Source organism: Henckelia pumila, chromosome 4 (genome assembly GCF_033568475.1).
Source record: "Henckelia pumila isolate YLH828 chromosome 4, ASM3356847v2, whole genome shotgun sequence".
Classification (NCBI taxonomy): domain Eukaryota; kingdom Viridiplantae; phylum Streptophyta; class Magnoliopsida; order Lamiales; family Gesneriaceae; genus Henckelia; species Henckelia pumila.
In genome coordinates, this window is record NC_133123.1 from 42,448,214 (window position 1) to 42,470,374 (window position 22,161).

The 22,161-nt window shown below is 35.3% G+C and overlaps 2 protein-coding genes across 2 annotated transcripts; one reads left to right on the forward strand and one right to left on the reverse strand.

The window, feature by feature from the left end:
• Positions 1-317: 317 nt before the first annotated feature.
• On the reverse strand, positions 318-21,783 carry LOC140860932 (uncharacterized). Its single transcript, XM_073263930.1, has 5 exons — positions 21,448-21,783; positions 20,849-20,914; positions 20,632-20,770; positions 14,359-14,543; positions 318-455 (listed from the first exon to the last, which is right to left on the reverse strand). The coding sequence occupies exons 1-5, from the start codon at positions 21,544-21,546 to the stop codon at positions 318-320; spliced, it is 627 nt and encodes a 208-aa protein (XP_073120031.1). The 5' UTR covers positions 21,547-21,783.
• LOC140867382 (histidine kinase CKI1-like) lies at positions 16,164-20,421 on the forward strand. The gene is made up of 7 exons (XM_073272456.1): positions 16,164-16,217; positions 16,312-16,551; positions 16,660-17,340; positions 17,427-17,814; positions 17,908-18,485; positions 18,636-19,820; positions 20,215-20,421. The coding sequence occupies exons 1-7, from the start codon at positions 16,164-16,166 to the stop codon at positions 20,419-20,421; spliced, it is 3,333 nt and encodes a 1,110-aa protein (XP_073128557.1).
• Positions 21,784-22,161: the final 378 nt, after the last annotated feature.

Sequence of the window (22,161 nt, forward strand, 5' to 3'; positions counted from 1 at the left end):
TGACGCTGCCCATGTTTTGCGCAGGACTGCTGCCCCAACTGCTTCTCATGCTTCACTTGTTTAGTCAAGTGGCTAACAACACCAGACAACTCTGCTATGGTGTCTTGTGTTGTCCCCAATCTGTATTTTGTCTGCTTATGCTCTATCTCAGCTGCCTCCATTTTTCCTTTCATTTTGTTATGCTCTTCTTCAGACTTAATCACTTGGTTGCGCAGAGCTTCCTCACGGAAGTGATTAAGGTCCATGTCATCACGGAGATATATGTTATCCCCCCTCACTTGCTCTAACTCATAAAAGTACTTGTTGGCCCTCTTCTCTCATTCTCGCTGCTCACGCCTAGCAAGAACAACCTTAGCGCAAAATCGAGTAATCTTATGCTTCTGGTTATCAATAACCAGTTGTTTCATGCGAAAGATGGAATGGGCACGGGTACGAGAAAAACTGGGCGCCATTTTCTGAAAGAAAACAAATGGAAAGGCAAGGCTTAGAACAAAATATTAGAAATCAGCAATTACACAACACATGAACAGTTTGCAATAATTACAAACGAAACGGGGCTCTTCGGAAAAATTTTCCAAAAATGGAAAATTTTGAGATTATTAGTTGAGCTGACAGTATCGATTGTGAGAATCGTGACACAATCGACGGAATTGGATTTCGAGTTTTTTTTATAAAAAGTTATAAGCATTCTAAATCTTTCCTAAAACGGAAAAAACGCGATTTTGGAGGCCTAAACAAATGAATTCGGCCGAAATAAGAGTTACCTCATGGCAAAATGTAACTTTGATTTGTGAGATCGTTTCGGAGGGGACTACATTGGCCTTTTGGCCTACTATGAGAAACTGCCAAAAATTTTCTAAGGAATTCCCACCCGGATTATGAACCTGGCTCTGATAGAGCCGTCAATTTGGGTTAGGCCCGCCGGGTCGGCCCGGCCCGCCACACAATTTAAGTGGGTTGGGTTGACATTTTTTCAACCCAACAAAAGGTGGGCCTAGATGGGCCAACCCGCCAAGGCCCACGACCCGCGCGGGTTGGCCCGCCGCGGACCTGGGTTGACCCGCGGGCCTGGAGGATTAATAATTTTTTTTATTTTTATTATGATATATGTATTTTTTTAATAAAAGTTATGAATTTTTTTTGTATTAATTACTTTATATAAAATTTACACACATGAAATCAATAATTTAAAATTTTATTAATATATTTCTATTAATATTTATTTATGAAATGATATTCATAATTAATTATAATTTTTTTTATTTATTTATATTTGTCATGAGTCAACCCGCGGGCCGGCCCGCCTAACCCGCAACCCACCTTGGGGTGGGTTGGGTTGAGGATTTCCGGCCCACCATCGACCCACCAAAAGGTGGGTTTTTTGTGGGCCGGCCCGCCCCGCCATGGGTTGGCCCGTTTGACAGCTCTAGGCTCTGATACCACAAAAATGTCACGCCCCGAGATCGGAACGCAGCATCGGCATTGTTAACAATTTTAAACTGTAGAATAACAAGCCATGTAGTGTATAAATAGCCTTCAACCAGTCTTTTACAAATCCAAAAATGTCTTTACAATATCAAAACATGACAATAGCGGAAGCGAAACGTAAAAGATAATAAAACTAATCAGACTGCTAGCATTTCCATAATTTTAGACTTGATCACCAACCCCAGAATGCGTGTTGCTCATCGTCATCCAACTGCTCTTCGGTATCTGGGAAGGGAAGTAAGGGGGATGAGTGTTTTGGAAAACACTCAGCAAGAGGGGGCCAATCGTACATGCAAATGTCGAATATACATATATATAGAAGTTCGAAGGGAGCATGTTCCAACACATGTCACAACATAAATCAAGACAAGACAAAACTTGAAACTGAGCATCAACACATATCATGAATGAAACATAAACTTAGACATAGAACTGTTATTCATCTCGTTAAGCATGGCTACTGACCAGTCCCTAATTTTTACTCCTCTAAGGGGGCGAGACCTTAAACAATTATTATAACCCACCGCATCAGGGCCATATAATATCTTATCATGTTTTCAGAATTCCTTACCAATTCTTAAGTCGAATTCTAACAGTGCATAACAAGGAGTTTCATGTAATAAACTTGTACATAATTCAAACAAATATAAACCAGGAGATGTACGATTGAACTTTCACAAACAAGATCATGAACGTTTTTAAAACATATATAGGTATAATCCCTCTTACCTTAAGTGATTTGTAAGAAAATCGTGCAGAAATATGAGTTGCTCGGTTCTGGACAGAAAATGCAGTTCCCTGATCAACTTTGGCACTGCTTCTTGGATCAACTTCGGTCAGCTTCTTGGCTTAGCTTGTTGTAGGTGATTGATTGAAACTGGAACAGGAAGTATGCTCGAATTTGGACAGAATTCTGCTGCTTAGAAATGGCAGAAAGCTGGAGCTCAAAATGTGCGGTGTTTTACTTGGAACTTGGTGCTCGAAAATGATGTGGTTTTCCTTCATAATCTGCCACTATTTATAGGTGTAAGCAACAGTTGAAAGGCATCCCATTCATGGACACTAACAGCCATCATTCCTCATTATTTTAGCTGTTACAACTCTTGGTTTCTAGCTGTTACAATCCTTGGCTATTACATGCAACATTAATCTGCATATTCATTGTGGCTGTTACAATCCTTGGCTGTTACAATCCTTGCTTATGCAACTATGACAAAAACGTGGCTTCACAGATGATTTCGTAATGTGGGAGAAATTCGGCCAATCACAAAGGCCTAAGTCAATGAAATGAGCTACAAAAGCAATAACTTCACTAAATTTTTGTGTTTAATCTTTTGGTCACCAAACAAATCATTCTCTCAACTAACATATGTAATGGAATTTTATACTTTTTGAGCATTATATATAGTGATGTTTGACATACAATGGATTTTTGTATCATGTACATAAAAATATTCTTGTATGTATAATATAATTTTAAAAGGGGTGATGATATTAGAGTAATTTCTTGCCTATCTAGTTTAGTTTGTTAACCTTTTATTTTATTATGTTCTCTTAAAAACAAGAGTAGCCTGGGAAGGAAGTATTTCGGGGGCAAAAAAATTTATTGCATTTTAGAGAACCAAATTGGCTTTGATATAATTATTATAATTGCTATGGTATATAATATTTACTAGTGTCCGTGACACACGCTAACATAATATTTGAATATTCACTATATTTGACAGTGTTATAAAAAGTGGAGCCTAGGACAAGGCGGTTGTCCACCGCCTCGATTTTTAAACATTTGAAGCTTCTGGAAATTATTACATTAATTGACCGTTTAGGCCTCATGATCTCCGCCTAGACGCCTCAAAATCCGCTTAGGCGGCTGCCTAGATTAACATATAATATTTTTTATTTTAATTTTTTTAAAAAAATTATTTGACATATGTGTCCATCAATTTTTATTTGATGAAAACAAGAAATGTGTCATGTAATTCGAGTTTGAATTCGATAAAGAGAATTATTGAAGAAATATTAAGATAAACGAGAATAATTAGATATTTAGAACAAAAAAACACCACGTAGGCAAGTGAATTCGATAAAAAGAATTATTAAAAAAATATTAAGATAGAACGGATTAGAATAATTAAATATTTATGCTAAAAAAAACTGTCTAGGTCCCGCCTAAGCGTCTAAGCGATAGGCGGTGGGTGACCGCCTGCCTACCGCCTTTTAGAACATTGATATTTTAATACAACGACTTTCTCATATATTTTAACTATGTATTTAAATAGGTGGGACATATACTGTAACTTTTGTGGATAGTTAATATTTTTTGGGATAAATTATAATTAATTAAAAATAAAAGAGATAAATATAATTTTTAAGTGGTCATACCAAAACAGTTATTCTAAAAGTTTTCCACTTTATAATATAGTAATTAAGATAGTAAGATGTAATATATTTTTTCCCATGTGTGTGGTACGTCTATCAAAGTTGCAATTATTTATCTATTTATTTATATTCTTAAAAGGTCAAAGTTGCATGTTGGTATTTTGAAGAATGAGAATAACTCTATTGATGCAGCTCACAGATTAATATAAAAAAACGCATTTCAGTAAAATAGTAAAAAAAATTTAAGAATAAGCACAACTAGCTCACAGGTTTTGGTTTTGGTTTTGTTTTGTTTTTTTTAATGAGATGTTGATTTGATATTAAATACGTCAATAATATCCGACGACGTGTCAACTATCAGCACTTGATATAATATTAACAATATGATATCACGTTGCCATCAATATATCTGATACCATGCACATTAACCGAATTGGACCTCCTGATATAGTACAAATCAGTTTCTATGAGAAAATCGCACAAAATTTATGATTTATAAAAAAAATATTTATTATTTATTAAAAAAAATTTAGTAAATCAATTACAAAAAATTCTAGATAGAATTGGGCTCGATCAGTCACGATTTTTTTGGACTACATGCATTGTCATCCTCTTGAAATTTTTCTAGACTTTACTAAGCCCTTGCCAAATTTGAGTTCATATAATTTTTTTCAAGAATTCAGAAAATTTGATATCATAAAATCAAGCTTTTCGTATCATAAAATACGTTTTAAATTTTTTTTACGATACAAAATCTTAAATTAAAATTTATGAGTCATTGCCAACTTTAAATTTAGAAAAACGAAACACGCATTAACTTTAAAATTACAAAATTGGACTGTATTTTGTGTATTTCAACTATAATTTAAGGGTAAATGATTTAAAAATCCCTACCAACCCTTCAATCTTTATCTTAACTCTCTAACCATAATTTTTTTTTATTTCAACTCCCTAGTGGTCTCCATTTTTGAATTAAATATTATTTAGTAATTAATCCTTTGTACGTGGCATTGTTAACTTATCGAACCAGTCCCGACCATGCAAGACTATCAGTTACGCAAGATTTCCAGCTGACATACTTCGAATTAGGGTCCAACATGCTTTCGTAAGATGAATTAAATTCAAATACCTCTTTGACCAAAATGTCGTCGGGTCATACCTGCCGAGTTTTACGAAGTGCTCCTCACACTCCAATCACGCAGTCGCAACAGATGGTTTTTGCACAAGCTCCTTCAACGACACCCATCACAACCTTAATTCGTTTTCTACCTTAAGGCGTATGATATATAAATTTAATTATAAAATATGAGCATGAAAGAACAAGAGGCTTTAAAGAAATTATTCAGACATAATATTATTAAATAAATCAACTCCTTTGAAGAGGAGAAGACAACTTGTTTAGCTACTTATAGTAGCTTTGTTCTTGAAATACATGAAAAAAAACTTAATACAATAGAAAGATAAATATTACAACAATTTATTTGTAAGAAAACTGAAGAGAATGATCGATATCTTCAGCTTCCTTGAACGCTTGTATTTATAGCTGAGGTTCCACTCGTTTCACCGAGAAACTTCAGGAAATCTTACAGCTGTCTTGTATTTCTTTATGCCATTATTGATGGCATATTTTACTAGTGGAGGAGGCAGCTGTCTTGTATTCTTTATGCTATTATTGATGGCATCTTTTACTAGTGGAGGAATCACATGTCTGCCACTTTCTTTTGACTTTATTCTCCTCACATGTTTGCTTTTTGTTGTCGGGGCATCTTTTGCTTTTGAAGTAGGCCCCTGTGAAAACGCATCTTCAGTGGTCCTTGTCCACCTTTGCTTGTCTCGGAAAAATCCTTTCGATCAGTTCGGGGTCTAAAGGTTTTTCCAAATTCTGGCTCCTTCTGATTTGGGCATTTTGAGCAGATATTCTATGACCATCGTCCAATATGAGCCATGTTACAAAATTTTCGGCGAGTTTCTTTACTCCCCGGCAGCTTGTTGTTCCACAAAAGATTTCTCTTCTTTTCAAAGAGTTCTTCCACAAAGACTGTAGTTTTCCCTGTCATTGTGCTTAACAGGAACGATCCATTCACAGAATTCTGATAAAATTTAAATGAAAACTTGACTTTGTCCATCTGATCAGTAAGACAGACCCAAATACCCCATGCCCATCTGGTTGAGATCTCATTTTCCCCGAAAGTGGACACTAACGGTATTTCTTCAGTTTTAGGATCCTTGATAAATTTGTGACTATTTATATCAGGTCTCCTTAGCTTGATGAAATGAAAGGATTCATGTGATCCTTTCACTGTTGATTCCGGAGCTGCAATGAAAAAGTATAACTTAAGCACACCTCCTCTGGACAAATGGTCGTTATTTGCCCATGTTTCTTGGACTGCTTCCTGAATCCATTTTGGTAACTGAGATATCTCCGGGAAGCTTGGTGACGTTGTATAAACTGAGGCCAAGGCTCCAAATTCATACCAGAGCTTTACATCCTTAGGATTGACATTGTTTTTTAGCCAAACCCTTGGATATATCCCTGCCACATCAACCCTACAAGTGTTAGGGTTAATTTCACTTCTTGTACTTAATTTCTCCCACCTTTGTTGATAAACCTGAAATGGAGAAATAATAATTGGGTTAGTATCGATCTTAGATTTGCCCTTGTCAGTGTTGGGCCTAAGATTGATCTCTTCCTCTTTTACCCCAGAGGTGGAGGGTTGACTTGATGAGGAATCCTCATCAATTGTTGCTTCATCTAGATCATCAAAAGCTGATGATAGATTAACACTTGTTTCTTGAGTTTTAGCTTCCTCAACATCTTGTTTCCCAACCGGTGGTTGTATTTCTTGTTTTTGTAAAATCAATGGTTTTATCATATCTTGTTTATGAGAAACCAATGGTTTCTCTATAGCCTTCACAATTGGCCCTTGAATAGCAGCACATAGTTGTGTTTGAGCTTGCATACATCCTGTAATTCGATTAGATACTTTGATCCGATCAGCTTGTTGTAACCTGCCGACCATTTCAGCATTAATGGCTAACTGGTTGAACTCGGTTTGAAGCAACCCAAGGTGTTCCCTGATATGCCTCTGCATTTTCATGATGGAATCCACGTCACTGCCTTCCATCTCTTGTTAAGAAATCTGCAAGAATATTTTCATGAGATTTAATAATAACAATATCAAAAATATAATTTTGACATAATGCTTGCCATCTTAATAACCTAGCTTTATCAGGTTTAGATTCAATTTTATTTCTTAGAAAAACTTTTACCTGGGTGTTATCAACCTTCAGAGTGAATTTTTTAGCAAGTAAAAATAATGGCCATTTTTCAAAAGCCCTTTTAACTGCATAAAATTCTTTTTCGTTGATATGTCATCTGATGGCCTCTGATTCTGAAAAAAGACCGCTACAGTATCTGCATGGTATTTCCCCATCTGGAGTGATCTTGGTAAGGACTGCTGCCCACCAATCGTCACTGGCATCCGTAAATAATACCAGATCATCTTCATCTAAGGGTATAACCATTTTTGGGAGATTCTTATATATCTCTTTTAATTGGTTTACCCTTTTAGTATGGTCATCGGTCCATATAAACCTAGCATCCTTTTTTAACAAAGGACTGAACACCTTTCTGTACATTGCTAGGTTGTTAATGAACATCCTTGCAAAATTAACTACTCCAAGAAAACTCTGGAGTTGTTTTACGTCTTTGAGTTTATCTGAAAAATTCTTTACCTTTTTCACAATATGGGGTTGCAGAATTATTCCAGTTTCATCAATCTCAATACCAAGGAATTCAATTTTTCTTGTTGCTATGACTGCTTTTTTTTTTTTCAGATAAGACCAGTCCTTCTTGTTTACAAATTTTAGAGAAAATCTCTAAGTGTTTAACATGTTTGTCTATGTTTTTTGATGCTATCAGAATATCATCAATATAAACAAACATAAAGTTGAAATAATCTTTAAAAAAGTTATCCATCTTTCTTTGAAATATCTGGGGTGCATTAGCCAATCCCATAGGCATAACTTCCCAAATATAGTGTCCTTGTGGAGTGGAGAAGGCTGTGAATTTCTTACTGCCTTCTTCCATTCGAATTTGGTAAAATCCAGACTTACAATCAAATTTTGAGAACACTCTAGAATTTCGTACACATCTAATTAGGTGTTCTCTACTTGGTATGAAGTACCCATCAAACTCCAGGATTTTATTAATACCTTGGTAGTTAATAACTAGTCTGGGTTTTCCTCTTTTTATTTCACCATGATTTCTAACCAGAAAACCTGGGCTTCTATATGGTGAAACTCCTTCTTTGATTAAACCAAGGTCCAAATGTTCCTTGATAATCATTCTCATATCCTTTTGATCTGTTATGTTCATCGGGATAGGCTTATATCTGACGAATTCATACTATTTTCCTTCCTTTAGAGTAAAACTGACTTTGAGTTGATTTCTATCCCATCATGCCAAAGGATGCTCGTTGTAACTTTCTTTGAGTCTCTTTTTGACATCTTCAAGGGATACCTTATTTTTTAACTCTATATCTCTGTGATTTAGAGTTACCTTGAGAAGCTCCATATCCTCTGTTTGGAGTTCTTGTTATGTTGTTATTTTCAACATGGTTTCTCCAAACCTTCTTGGATCTTTCATTTTCGGGTGAAAAAGTTGTCTTTTATCACCACGCTGGCTGCAAAATATTATCGGCAATTGTCGATAAAAAGCAACCTTGAGTCTTTGAACTATAATTTTATGATCACAAATTGTAGTGAACATAAGTTTTCTTGACTCATTGTCTTGTGTGTACTTCTTAAACATTTGTAAGAAGTTATTTTCTAACAGGATATCAGCTCATGTATCATGGAAATAGATTGGTGGTGTTTTTACCTTGTACCAAGGTGTTTGACCTGCACCTCCGATAAGGATCTCTACTTGTTTTATTCCTTTGCAAATAATTAAAATTCTTCGAGAGAAATCTCGTCCAGCAATTTTTGGAAATTCTTCTTCACATTCTTCAGGGAAGACTCCTCTTTTTGCTGTACAAATTCCTGCTTCCGAGTCAATATAAACTGCAAAGTACTCAGCCTTATATTGTTCATACAACATCCCTATCGGAATGTATATGGAGAAAGGACTTGTTGTCATTTTTTAAAGGGATTACTAAATGGCCCCGCCATTTTTAACAGACTGTGTTGTAATTCAGTAATCCGATTAAGACTATTTACCTTTAGTTTTTCTAAGGCCTCAGAAGGTAGAGTATGGTTACACATTTCTACTTCTTCAATGCGTTCTAGTAAATCATGTTCATGACTTACTAATTTCAGCAGTTGCTTCTTCCTCTGTTTGTGAACAGAGTTTTCGAATCTGATTAAGGGATTGTCCCTTATCCAATTCTCTTGGTTTTCTATTTCGTAGAATTCTTATTGAATCCTCCAAGTCTTTTTTTTTGTCATGAACTCTATTCCCTTTTCAAGGCGTTTCCATGGTTTATGGTCCTCCAGAAATTCTAGACCAAGAATGAGCTGATCCATTTCTTTTCCTGAAATTCCCCAGATTTGAACTTCCAATTCTCCAATATTTATCACTCCTTGGTAAGTTTATTTTTCCTGTTGTTCCAAATAGTAAATCGAGTTACAAGGGAACTGGTTCCGATGACTTGTAATTTCGAATACTATTTTCACTTCTTTTCATCCTTCTGGAGATCTAAGTTTTCCTATTATAGAAAACTCTTTTTCTTCTGGTGGAATTTCTTGAATAGGAGATTTTCATCTCTTGCTTGTCATTATGTCTCCTTGGAAAGACAATCTTCGGGGTTTTATTTTAAGGTCTCTGTATAGAACCGGTATGTCTTGAATTTGAATGTTTGTTTCCTGAATTAAAGAAAACTCGATTCTTTCCGGGTATATTGCTTGAGCAACTTTCCCAAAGATCTCTGGAATTTCAATGAACTCATTTCTAATAAATAATTCAGAATGGTGAGTATTAGAAAGAGAATATGAAATTTGATACGTAATAGAATATGGCATATTACCTTCCTTCATTAGTCTTTTTCCCTTGAAGTTTTGATGCAACGTCAAAGCTCGACTAAAATCTCTATCAGCTAAATTGTAGGCTATTCTTGGATAAATAACTCCCACAATTTTTCCTGCACACAAATTTCCCGAGATAGTTCCTAGAACCGCATCTTGTATATTCCCCATTCTTTTATCGCATACTACGATATCTATGGGTGAATCTATTTCCTCTTTAAAAGTAGCTTTGATCATAATCTGGATTGCTCCAATATGAATCCAAGACATTGTCTTTGCTACTTCTGCTTTTAATTTCTGTAATTCCTCTCGAATTTCCTCAAAGGGAATTAACTGCATCTCAATTTGATTACTGGTTAATTCCATAGGGATCTCTATTTCCCTTCTGGATACCTTATAAATCAAATTATGTCTTCTTTGTCTTAGCTCTAGGTTTCCTAAGACCCTTTCAACTTGTCCTGCCGAAAATCCTTGGTACTTTTGTAATGTTGGATTTTCTCTCATAATCCTTTGGACCATATTATGAGATATCGTGGTTTGACTAAAGAACTCAGCCAAACTTTCATGTGTTTCATGCCGAAACACTTCCTCTTTACTCTGATTCTAATTCTAATTCATCCTCAGAAACTTCTCGACTAAACAATATCTCTTCTTCGTATATGCTTTCATCTGAGGGGATATCCTCAAATTGATATACTTGGACTAGATCTTGAAAGAAGACCGCATCATCCATATCTGGTGTTGCTTCAAAGAGTTTAACTCCTTTTTTCTCGTTTTTTGGACAATTATGTCCTCTTGCTCCACATGTCCAGCAGTTGCAATCCTTGAAACTTTCACTTGCTTTTGTATGAGTTCTTCTGAAAGTTCTTCTTGATGGTGTTCTTCCCCTGCTTTGTGATAAGCCTGTTGTTGGGGATGTTCTTGTAGGTCCACTTTTTTTACCCGATCTATAGGATCTGGCCTTTTGTTTGGACCAAAATGTTCTTGGTTTCCAAGAACTTTCATTCTTTTATTATAGGTATTATTTCTGAATTTCTTTCTTTTAAATCCCTGTGATCTGTTTCCAATGATCGTTGGAAGATCATTTTCTCTACAACACAAAGGTGTACGCTTATCTATACCCCTTATTTTCTTGTAGTTCTTCTGTAATGCTGCCATATGGCACCATTCTGATAATTTTCCTTTCGAAAAGGAGGCACGTCTTGCCAATGTATCAAGATTACCTGGAACATATTCTTTGATCAACATTTCTCTCCAGGGACTTAACATTTTTGCGAAAAATAGCTGAATAGCTATATTTTCCTCGACTCCCGAATTTCATCTGTATTTAGTGAATAACATAATGTATTCATCAACTAAACAGATATCATGTAACTCGAGGCTATAAAGAGCTTGAGTATATCTTCTCTTTTTCTCTGTATCTTGATTATTGAAATAATCTACCCCTATGAATTGTGCTTTAAATAGGGTGGCCATTCTTTCTCCAATCTCGCTGAGGGATTCTCCTGCTAAGATTGATTTCTTAGTTTCTAGCATAGTAATCTCCCATGCGATCTTAATAGATCCCATTAGACTCATTTCTATAAGTTTAATGAATCATTCTTTATTGAGATCTAATGTCTCTGCTGCTATTCTCATAGCTGACGTCCAATCATCTATAAGATCTTATCTGTTTTTGAAGTCCAAAACATCAAGGTTTAACATAACCCCGTAAGGATGTATTGGATCTAAAACAGTTTTTCCATAAGGAGTTTGATGGAATGGGATTTTACTCCTTCTTGATCTGGTTCCTGCTGGATGTGAATTTTCTCCAACCTGAAACTCACTATGCGGTTCTTCTGTTTTAACCACATATCTTGGGGGATTCCCTATGGGTTGTTCACCCTCAGGAAAATTCATTTTTAGATCTACTACTTTCAGATTCGCAAATGAATCCGCAAGATCTTGTAGATCTTCGAGATTTAATCTTTCTAAAGTAGTCATCAGATAGTGTTTTTCTCTGATACTGCTTTTATAAGATTAATCATCATTTCATCATTGGTTAAAGGTTTTTGAACCATTTTGGTTTTACCTTTCTGATGTAACAAAGGTTCGGTACCAAATGAGAGTGGTAACCTTCCTCCTGTATTTCCTTTTCTAGAACCCGAAGTGTGTTCTAGATTTATGATTTTATTTTGAAGATCCTTTAGAGTTCCAAGAATTTCTTCTTGTTTCTTAAGGATTTCATCAATTTGCCGAGGTATTTCATACAGCTGATTGCTATAATATTGTACCGTCTTTTGAATTTCTCTAAGATCTCCGGAGAGTTTAGAGGAATCTGGGCTAATCTCTAAAAATTGAGAGTTAGAAATCATTTTTCTTTATCTCTTCAAAATTAAGAGCATTAATCACAACAAATCTATTGTGAATAGATTAACTTGTTTATAGGATTTCATATGGATAAAATCTTCTTGATTCAAACCTTCGTTTGAAGTCATCTTTTGTAGAAATCTTCTCCTCAACAAAGAAAAGCATGAATTAACGAATAATATTACGTCTGAATAATTAACCTAAAACTTTGATACCATTTTGCGGATAATTCTTTATACTGCAAATGAGCACAAAATCTCCAGATTCAAGCATAAAACCTTTAAATTTTAAGCATAAAACCTATAGATTTCAAGCATAGATTATCATAAATCAAGTACAAGAATTAAACATTAAAATATTCAAGTTTGGTGGTCCTAGGGAGTTATAGTAAAGAATTTTTTGGCTAGAGAGTTATAATAAAGTTAGGAAGGGTATTAGGGATTTTAGGACAATTCACTCATAATTTAACTCATATAATAATTAACATTTAAATAAATATAATTTATTTTACCTAAATCATAATAATTACTGTTGGCATTTTAAATTTATTTTTATTATAATTTTTAAATTTTAAGACATAAATATTTCCATGTGCACCTTATCTTAACTTGAAACCTTAAGTCATTTTGCTGTCTTTGCATTCAAACTGAGATTATTTTATGCTACATTTGGAGTACTTCTTCTTCCATGATATGGTCAAATATCAACCATTGGATCATCAAGACATATGTCAATTTTCATAAAAATATATGAGTCTCACGTGATCTAATAATATTGAAATAGGGGGAGAAACACTCCCGGTGTAGCATAGACCAACTCTTCAAACTGATAATGAAATGGTGGTTGGTGATGAGCATGACTTCCCCCCACGATCCTCTCAACTTTCTATAGTACAAATATATAGTTTTCACTCCTTTTCATGATAAATAAACAGATGAAAATATTAAAATAAGAGGTTTAAAAATTAGAATCTTCAAAATATTTTCATTGTTTGATACATAATTTTTAGGGCAGAATGAAATAATTGCCCATGTTGTGTACCAACATGTGACACTTGAATTATTGTATAATTTAAAAGATCGGAATTGCTGCATTACCATTGATTATAGCTTTTAGTTAAACGAAAAATTGTTGAAAGTTATACGATGTTATTGATATATATTAACATTGAAAAATATAACCTTTTACAATTGTTGGATGTTACATATATGATTTTTATAAAAAATATGATCATGCAATCATATATTAAATATATGTTTCTTTGTTTTTTCTTACATAACTTGAAGATCAAAATTAGAATTTTGTAAAGGAAAGACTGAGAAATGTTTCCTAGAAATTCTTCTTAACACTATCTTAATCTCTTCCTACATACTATCTATCCAAAACTAATTTTTCATGCATAACATTTGTTCGAGATTGTAATTTTAATTTTTGTTTTGTCACATGTTTATGTAATTATGTTAGTATATATGTTGTTTTGAGAAGAGATTCATCTGATACTTAACATCGGGTGCCCAATATTTTTCTCGTTGGATACCCGTTTATAATTATTCGAATTTAACAAAACCCGATCCGCAGTCACCCCTACTTGTAGAAATTAGAATCAGAAAATGGGGGCAAAATAAAAATAAATAAATAAATAAAGAAAGAAAGAACGAAATGGTGATGGAGGAAAAAAATATATACTCCTTAAAAGCATAATTATATATAGAACTAATTCATAGATTTACCCACGAATTTAAAATTTCCATGTGTGTACAGTTTAATTTCCTAAAATATATACAAATCAATTGTTGTATTACTATCTACAAAAATTATTCCGGATTCTACCTCTTCATTAAATTTTTGTATTGTTTAATTTCCTAAAATAATTATTGCAAAAGGGGGATTGATTAATTTTGGATCTCGACATTGTTATTTATTTATTATTATTATTTTGAATAATCGACATGGTTATTTATTATTATGCCAAAATACATAATTGTGCACGCTTCAGGAATTTTACATCTCTACCATGAATTTAAAATTTTTGAATTTCCATGCGTGTATGCGAATGGTATTGATGTTTTATTTTTTTGCCATCTTTACATGGTATCTTTGGCAAGTATTGAAATGCACCATACGGACATGAAAATACCAAAAAATATATATGTAACTACACAAAAATATACATAGAAAACATTCCAAAACATTAATATTAATATCCATATCATATCCATTAAAAGCAGAAGTTCTCAATGATGTGGAAGACTCCATCAGCATAGTGAATGGCCTTGGCAAATCTCTCGAATAGAAGTAGCTTCCTGTAAAAAAAATTGATCATTCGTTACGGCTTGAGGTACTACCGAATACAAGAATATACTATGTTTTTGTGCAAATTCTTTCTTCTTGGATTTTGATATTTTTGGCCTATCACAGAGCTATTTCATCTACATTCAATGAACGAATTCCTGCAATGATCCTGTACAATACTTCTATGAATTCATAGTTTCTAAACTCATCAAATTAAAATGTTCATTAATTTGAATTGAATGAATCAATCTCACGAAATGCAAACACATTTATCTGCTAAATCGACTATAGAAAACAATCAACACAGAAACCAAATATACTGATTTAATCAATGATATTAAACTGGAACCTTTTTCATTTCACATTTTGAAATGCCAGGAATCTCTAAAGAAACAATAATCAAACACCTTACTGCAAAGGCAAGAGAACACGACATAGGGGAATGCAGAAATCAATCTCCGAATAATCAAATCCCAATACAACATACTGTCCCAATAATAAAACCAACAAACACAAGTCTCATCCACTTGCAACCAATAAAAGCAGGTCCAAACAAGTTCTCAGAATTGCCACCCAAAATACATTTTCCAAACACCTGAAAGATGAAAATATTTGGGAACCGATGATTGGAACACATCTGAACTCATAAGCCAAAATTCAATAACCAAATTAGGTATTGGGCTATTTTCATCCCTTGAACTTATTAGAAACTTGCACATTAACACTAGCTACTATGGTTCGAACTTAGCCAAGAACAAAACCACATGGAGCAAGAATGTTCTTTTCCGCATTTTAAAATCATTCCTTGTTTCTCAATTCTTACGGAGCGGTCTTGTTCTAATAGTTGAGCAATTTCGTTTTGACCAAATTTGAAACATCTACCATTTGTGACTTGTGAGCAGTGTAATCAGTTAATTTGACAAAAGTTATTATCTCTTTTTAGAAAACTGAAAATAAAAGAAGCATATAGCTTTAGTGAAACAATCATAAAATTTGATATCAGTTCTTGGTAACACTATGTCTCCCACTGTGCAACCATCACCAACTCTAACTCTCTTGGAATAAATGCAAGAAGCCAGCATGAGATTCAACTTCGAAATCAAGCAACTGGGAATATGTCAAAACTTACACCAATAATCAAGAAAAAACAAACTCAACATACAAGGTCACGAAAGTAAAAATGAAACTTCTAACACCACATTGCAGGAAATTTGTCAAAAAACGCATAAAACAAGTAGGATTGCAGCAATAGCACTGAGATCTTTGCAATTCCTAACAAGAACATTGCATTACCATAGTTATTTATCCATCTAAGATAAGATACGATATTAATCACAATAACAGCATACAAAATTTATCCTTTCGGATTGAGGAAGACCAACAGTGGGGGCATATCCGTTGTCCGCTGATTTTAGCAAAACCCGGACTCCAGAACAACTTCTTGTGCAGCAGAAGTTGCGTAAAGAGAAGAATACACAATTGAGTGCATGATGTTCAAATAATTGTATTTATAGATATATAGAACAGATTAGATATATTCATAAATGTGTACGTATTCTATTAATGAATGTACGTGCAAGAAATTAATTTCAGGTGCATTGATCTATAGTGATTGAGCAATCAAGAACAAAATGAAGCCGACCTCATGCATAGTGTTGAGGCCAGTTTCTTGTATTTTTTTCCTGGTATGTCTTTAAAAATTAGTTCCCGTGTGATAAACATGTAGAATTTCTTCTATATGATTCAGGCCGACTGGTTCATTAATTTGCTTTAATGCAGATGTTTGTTGTGCTATCCCTAGCTGGCTTGTTGATCCCCTTGTGGATTAATCGTGTCAGAAGGATTGAAAATGAAGTAAATTCAATTGTCTATAACATCAATCAAGAATCGTTTTCTGGGATTCAGCGAACAAGAACATTATTTTCTCCGATCAATGCATCCGCCATTAATTTAGTACACTTCTTGAGGTCATCCGTGGACGAAAATGAACTTCGATCTTTCTCCCATATCCAATCTAAGGTCAGTATACATGTATTTTCACTTGTTGGTATGCTTTTGCTTACTGTATGTGTGTGTGCATGCATGAGGTTTGTTAAAAAAATAAAGGTGATTATTTTGATAATGTAGGTGGCTCATACATTATTTCTAGCTCTATCAACAGTACCACACATTTCTGAAGTAGCATACATTGGAGTGGATGGCTTATTCTTTGGCTACTATCTGAAAGGTGGTCAGCCTTTTGCAGTGTACTCGAATTCTACTTTTTCTTCCACCCAAAATGTCCCAAAAGACTTCACTTGGTACACACAACCAGCAAATTCCAGGGGGGAACTATACGGTGAAGCCATTATATTTCTTCCATCTGATGTGATTGACACAATCTGGTTTCAAAGTGCATTAAACAATTCAAGTGTTTATGCCTCAGTAGAGACTGACTGGGCTGATTCTAAAGATTTAATGTTGCTAGTTAATGCTGGTATGGATCGAACAGGAGCCATCACATTTGGGTATTCGGTGAAATCATTGATTGATTTCTTCACCGCTGGCATTTGCTTTTACAGTGGAAGCTTGATTTTAGCCACCAAAGATGGGATTATGCTCACTGAGGGAATTCCAAACACTCGAATGATCTTGACTGATAATCGAGCCTCATTTGACTTGGTAGGCCCTGATGGTGATCGAGTAGGCGCAGTTGGAGATATAACATGTCAGTTTGATAAAGGGACGTTGACAGAGTCTGTGTTAAGCATTTGGGGTAGGAAATACGTGATAAGTTGTTCGTCGGTTGAAATTGCCGGACTCCAACTGGTATGAGTTTATTCTTATGATCATATGAGTTATTCATTAATTTTGTAGTTCATAAGTTTCCAGTCTTAGATTTGTTTCTGTTTCAGGTTTATGTTTTGGCTCTACCACATAGTCAGTTGTCAGACTTCATTCACAATAACATCATGTCCGCATTTATACTTCTGTTGATATTCATCGGTTGTATGATAATTACCATATGCACTTTTGTGTATTTGATCGTTCTAGCGGCAAGAAGAGAAATGAATCTCTGTGGTGCACTGATAAAACAAATGGAAGCAACTCGACAGGCAGAAAGAAAGAGTATGAACAAAAGTCTAGCTTTTGCTACTGCGAGCCACGATATTCGTGCTTCCTTAGCAGGCATCACAGGATTGATTGAAATGTCCCAAAACATAGTCCCTAAACGACATCCTTCAGGAGCAGAGTTGCATACAAATCTACTCCAAATGGAAGCTTGTGGCAAAGATCTTCTAGGTTCGTTTTTCTTGAATTTCGTATATTGTTATTGTTACTATATATACATTAGTTGCATCATTTTTTTTGGTTGTTGAATTATTTGTTACTCAGGTATATTGAACACGATCCTTGATACGACGAAGATAGATGCCGGTAAAATGCAACTCGAGGAGGAAGAATTTGACATAGACCAGTTACTAGAAGATGTGGTTGATTTGTTTCATCCTGTTGGTATGAAGAAAGGGGTGGACTTAATCTTGGATCCTTTTGATGGTTCTATCATGAAATACTCCCGTGTGAGAGGGGACCGAGTGAAACTAAAGCAGATTTTGTGCAACTTACTGAGTAATGCAGTAAAGTTTACTTCAGAAGGGCATGTGGTGGTTCGAGCTTGGGCAAGACAATCGAGTCCTGAAACGGACATTCTTGCTTATAACAAAAGCTACATCTTGGTAAGATGCTTGTCATGCTTGTTTTTCCAGGTTGATAGAGCGTATAGGGAGTCAGAAGTTGTGAAAAGTATTCAGCTGGATCCCAATTGCGTGGAATTTGTATTCGAGGTGAATGACACAGGAAAAGGGATTCCAAAAGAGCAGCAAAAATCTGTATTTGAAAACTATGTTCAACTCAAAGAGACATCATTTGGGACAAAAGGCACCGGTTTAGGACTCGGCATTGTTCAATCCTTGGTACGCTATCTAATGTGATTTCTTTGCATCCGAAATTACTCATTTACCGACTAAAAGTCCAACTTTAATTTGATTAACTGCTACTGCGTGGCACTACTGATTTACTTTAATGTATAGATTCTTTAATCTCTGTACATTTTTTGGATGCAGGTTCGTCTAATGGGAGGAGAGATAGAAATCATGGATAAAGAAGTTGGCGAGAAGGGAACTTGCTTCAGATTTAACACATTCTTCAGAATACGCAGTACAGATATTTCAGCAAATGCCAGAGAAGTAGATGTCGAGGCTCATGGTGTTTACATTTCAAGTGATTTTTTTCGACATTCCGGATCGGTCATCCGGACACAAAGCCCGAAATCCGAAGTATCCCAAGTCATACTTTTGCTCCAGAGTGCTAAAAGAAGTGACATTTTGAAGAATTACATGGAGAGACAAGGCATAAAGGTGCATACAGTGAAACAATATCACCAACTTTCTCCAACTCTGAAGAAAATCAAGCGAAAGCTCAGACTTTCGCAATACAGCTCTTCCACTAAATCTGACGTAAATTCAAGAAGTGATGGCCACACATCTCGTGCTTCCAGCACAAAATCATTAAAGGAAGTGCCACTCAGTGCTTTGGATGGCACAAACAAAGGTGTACACTTTCACAGTAAGCCTTGTATGACGGGTAGCTCGGTTAGCTTCATTTTGATAGTGATTGACACTAGTGCAGGACCTTTTCGAGAGATCAGCAGAGCTATAGCTGAGTTCAGAAGGGATTCAAACAATGGTTGTTGCATTAGGATCGTTTGGCTTGACAAACCGGGCTCGGAAAGCTCAAATTTCCGGGGCCTCAGCGAGCATGCTCTGCCTCAATCTGATATAGTCATGTCCAAGCCTTTCCATGGATCCCGTTTGTATCAAACCATCGGTTTTCTACCTGAACTTCATGGCATGCCACTTCCTAGAAAAGGAGAAACAACTTACAACTTTGAAAATATCGATGCTCTCGGAGTGGCTGGCACATCTGGGAGCACTACGAACACTACCAAGAAGGGTGTGAAAGAACAATATTCCACAGATGATGTTGGAATTCAAAAGGTCGAGGAAATCGAAGTGCAAGAGACTAGCAAAATTAAACCTCTGACTGGGAAGAAAATCTTGGTGGCAGACGACGACCCTGTGGGACGTAGGATAGCTACGTCTGTGGCTTTACAGCTTGGTGCTGTGACTTCTTCATGTAGAAATGGAGAAGAAGCTTTGGAGCTTGTTCGCAAAAGTCTCAAGGATGAAACAATTACCGGAGCTTCTACAAATTTAAAACCTTTTGATTGTATACTAATGGACTGCGAGGTTAGTAGAGTCAAACACTGTTAGTTCTCTAGACATAGTTACTTGTGCAACATGCTGTCAAATTTTAATCTTGGTCAGCTATCTTTAAACAGAAAAAAAATTAGTCATCTTTTCACGTGGTCCTGATGTCAATGACATAGTTCTGACAAGGGTGACATGTTCAGTGGCACAAAAACATTCTCCTGGAAAGATGACTAACATTGCAAAATAAAGTATCAAAGTCCAAAAATGAATAGTTTAGGAATATTACTCAATCAATTATGACAACATAGCAAGCCAAAAGTCAGGAGGTAAACATAGAAAACACAAAATGCAATTTCCCCATTCTTTAATTTAAAACATTACTTATATTTTGTGTAGATTTTGAAGGTTTCTGTTTTTGTCCTTTTAACAGATGCCTATAATGAATGGACTTGAAGCAACAAGGAGAATAAGACAAGAAGAGGGATTTCACGGCGTCCACATCCCCATTGTTGCATTAACAGCCCATGTTTGGGGCGAAGAGATAGATAAGATGATTGAGGCTGGAGTAGATGATCTTTTAACCAAGCCACTCAACAAGGAAAATCTTATGAAAGCTGTATCAAAGTTTATCTTTTGAACCACACACTCGGGAGGTGTATTTTTCTTTATTTGGCTTCGTGATAGATAATTTAAATGTACATTGGTAACTCGAAGCCCATCAGTCACCCATGTAAATCTACTGGCATATTAAAAGAATTTTGTAACCACATCTCATGATTTCAAAGAATAATTGAGAAAAACAACCAAAACCATGAGGACATTTTATTGAATCTCAAGATAATCATACCAGTATAGAAGCAGTCCAAAAGCTCTGTAAGGAATGTACTGTGGCCAGCCATAATATGATCTTTAGCACCCATTTGAACAAAAATTCGGTCAATAGGAGACAGCTCAAAACTTTCTGCTGGCACATCAGCTCCTATGACCTATCTGGAACATTCATGTGAAGCCATTGATAAAGAAATAGGACATTTCAGAGATACTTCACAGTTCCAAAAACTGACCTGGGCCAAAATCACAGCCAAGCAAACTTGGCGCAAGAGAGTAGACTTCCCACCGATGTTAGGACCCTTAAGAAATATAAAACTGGCATCGTCAAAACCACCAAGTGTTCATAGTATTCATTTTCCATAGATAAGCTGATCAAAACATCCAGTTCTGAAAAATGTGAATGCCATATGAGATATTGCCCCACAGCCTCTCCTTTGAACAACTCTTGGATAACTTTATGCTACTTAGAGAGGTTACTCAAATAGAATGAAGTCAGATACAGCATGAAGTTGAAAATTTTGCTCACTAATGGAAATGCAGGGTATTAAGAAGTCCTCCACCAAAATTTTCTTTACAACATAAATTCCCGTTTCTCAAATATCCAGAGCCAAAAATAGCTAAAGACTCCATATTTGTTTTGTCTTACCTTCTTGATGGTCTTAAGACAAACTTTCTGGCACTTCCAAAAGATACCGAGTCTTTCCCAACAATTACATAAGTGATCTAAATCAAATATTAATAAACTTATAGGATATGATGAACTAAGATGCTATGACTGTCACAGTACCAAGCGTAAGCTTAGAGTAACAGTATAATGTGGGAAAGTTCTTACAGATGCATCACCAAGTAATTTGTTCTGTTCTTTCAAATGCTTTCTCGGATCGGATTCAATGCCATTCAATTTTTGACACGCAGCATTCATACTCGACATCAGCCTCCACTCGCCCCGAATTATCCGCTTCTTCCCAATCACTTGTTTTCAACAAAAAAAGATTTCACATTTCCTCCCCGGAATCACACGAAAATGCGCAGGAGAAAGAGCGGGAACGGAACGTCGCATCCCGGAACCGCGGCGAACAAAGGCGGGAAACTGCCGCCGCTCGAGCCATCGGCCCACCGGGCCTTTCGGCGGGCTGGTTGATTCTTTGGGCAAGTAGCCCAATAACTTATATCGATATGTCCAAATATGTAAGATAGTTGTTGAGGCCTGCTGACCAAAATATTAAATATCTTTCACTCACATTTAATTAAATTTATTTATTTATATGTTACTAAAATTGTAAACTTATCCGATGTCAAGCTCCTAATTTTAGAATATGATATATGTTTATAAATCTTGAAACAATTCTTGTTTTTGTTATTTTCTTTAATTGTTGGGCACATTGTAATGTAATAAATTTTTATAATTGACATTGGACGTTTTAGATATAAATACTGCGCTAAATAAAAGTGAAAAGAGAAAATAGCATTTATTTTGTCTCGCAATTTGTATATTTTCCACTTTTGTTTATGTCATCGACCAATTCACGATTTTAGTTTATTAACT

Bases quoted from the DNA above. Each gene is read 5' to 3' on its own strand.
- LOC140867382 (XM_073272456.1), top strand. From the start codon at position 16,164: ATGAAGCCGACCTCATGCATAGTGTTGAGGCCAGTTTCTTGTATTTTT. The intron at 16,552-16,659 runs GTCAGTATACAT...TTGATAATGTAG, and splicing joins TCTCCCATATCCAATCTAAG to GTGGCTCATACATTATTTCT. The intron at 17,341-17,426 runs GTATGAGTTTAT...TTTCTGTTTCAG, and splicing joins AAATTGCCGGACTCCAACTG to GTTTATGTTTTGGCTCTACC.
- LOC140860932 (XM_073263930.1), bottom strand. From the start codon at position 21,546: ATGTCGAGTATGAATGCTGCGTGTCAAAAATTGAATGGCATTGAATCC. The intron at 14,544-20,631 runs GTATGATTATCT...TTTTTTTTACAG, and splicing joins TTTGGACTGCTTCTATACTG to GAAGCTACTTCTATTCGAGA. The intron at 456-14,358 runs GTGCATTTCAAT...GTTTTCTTTCAG, and splicing joins GGTATTTTCATGTCCGTATG to AAAATGGCGCCCAGTTTTTC.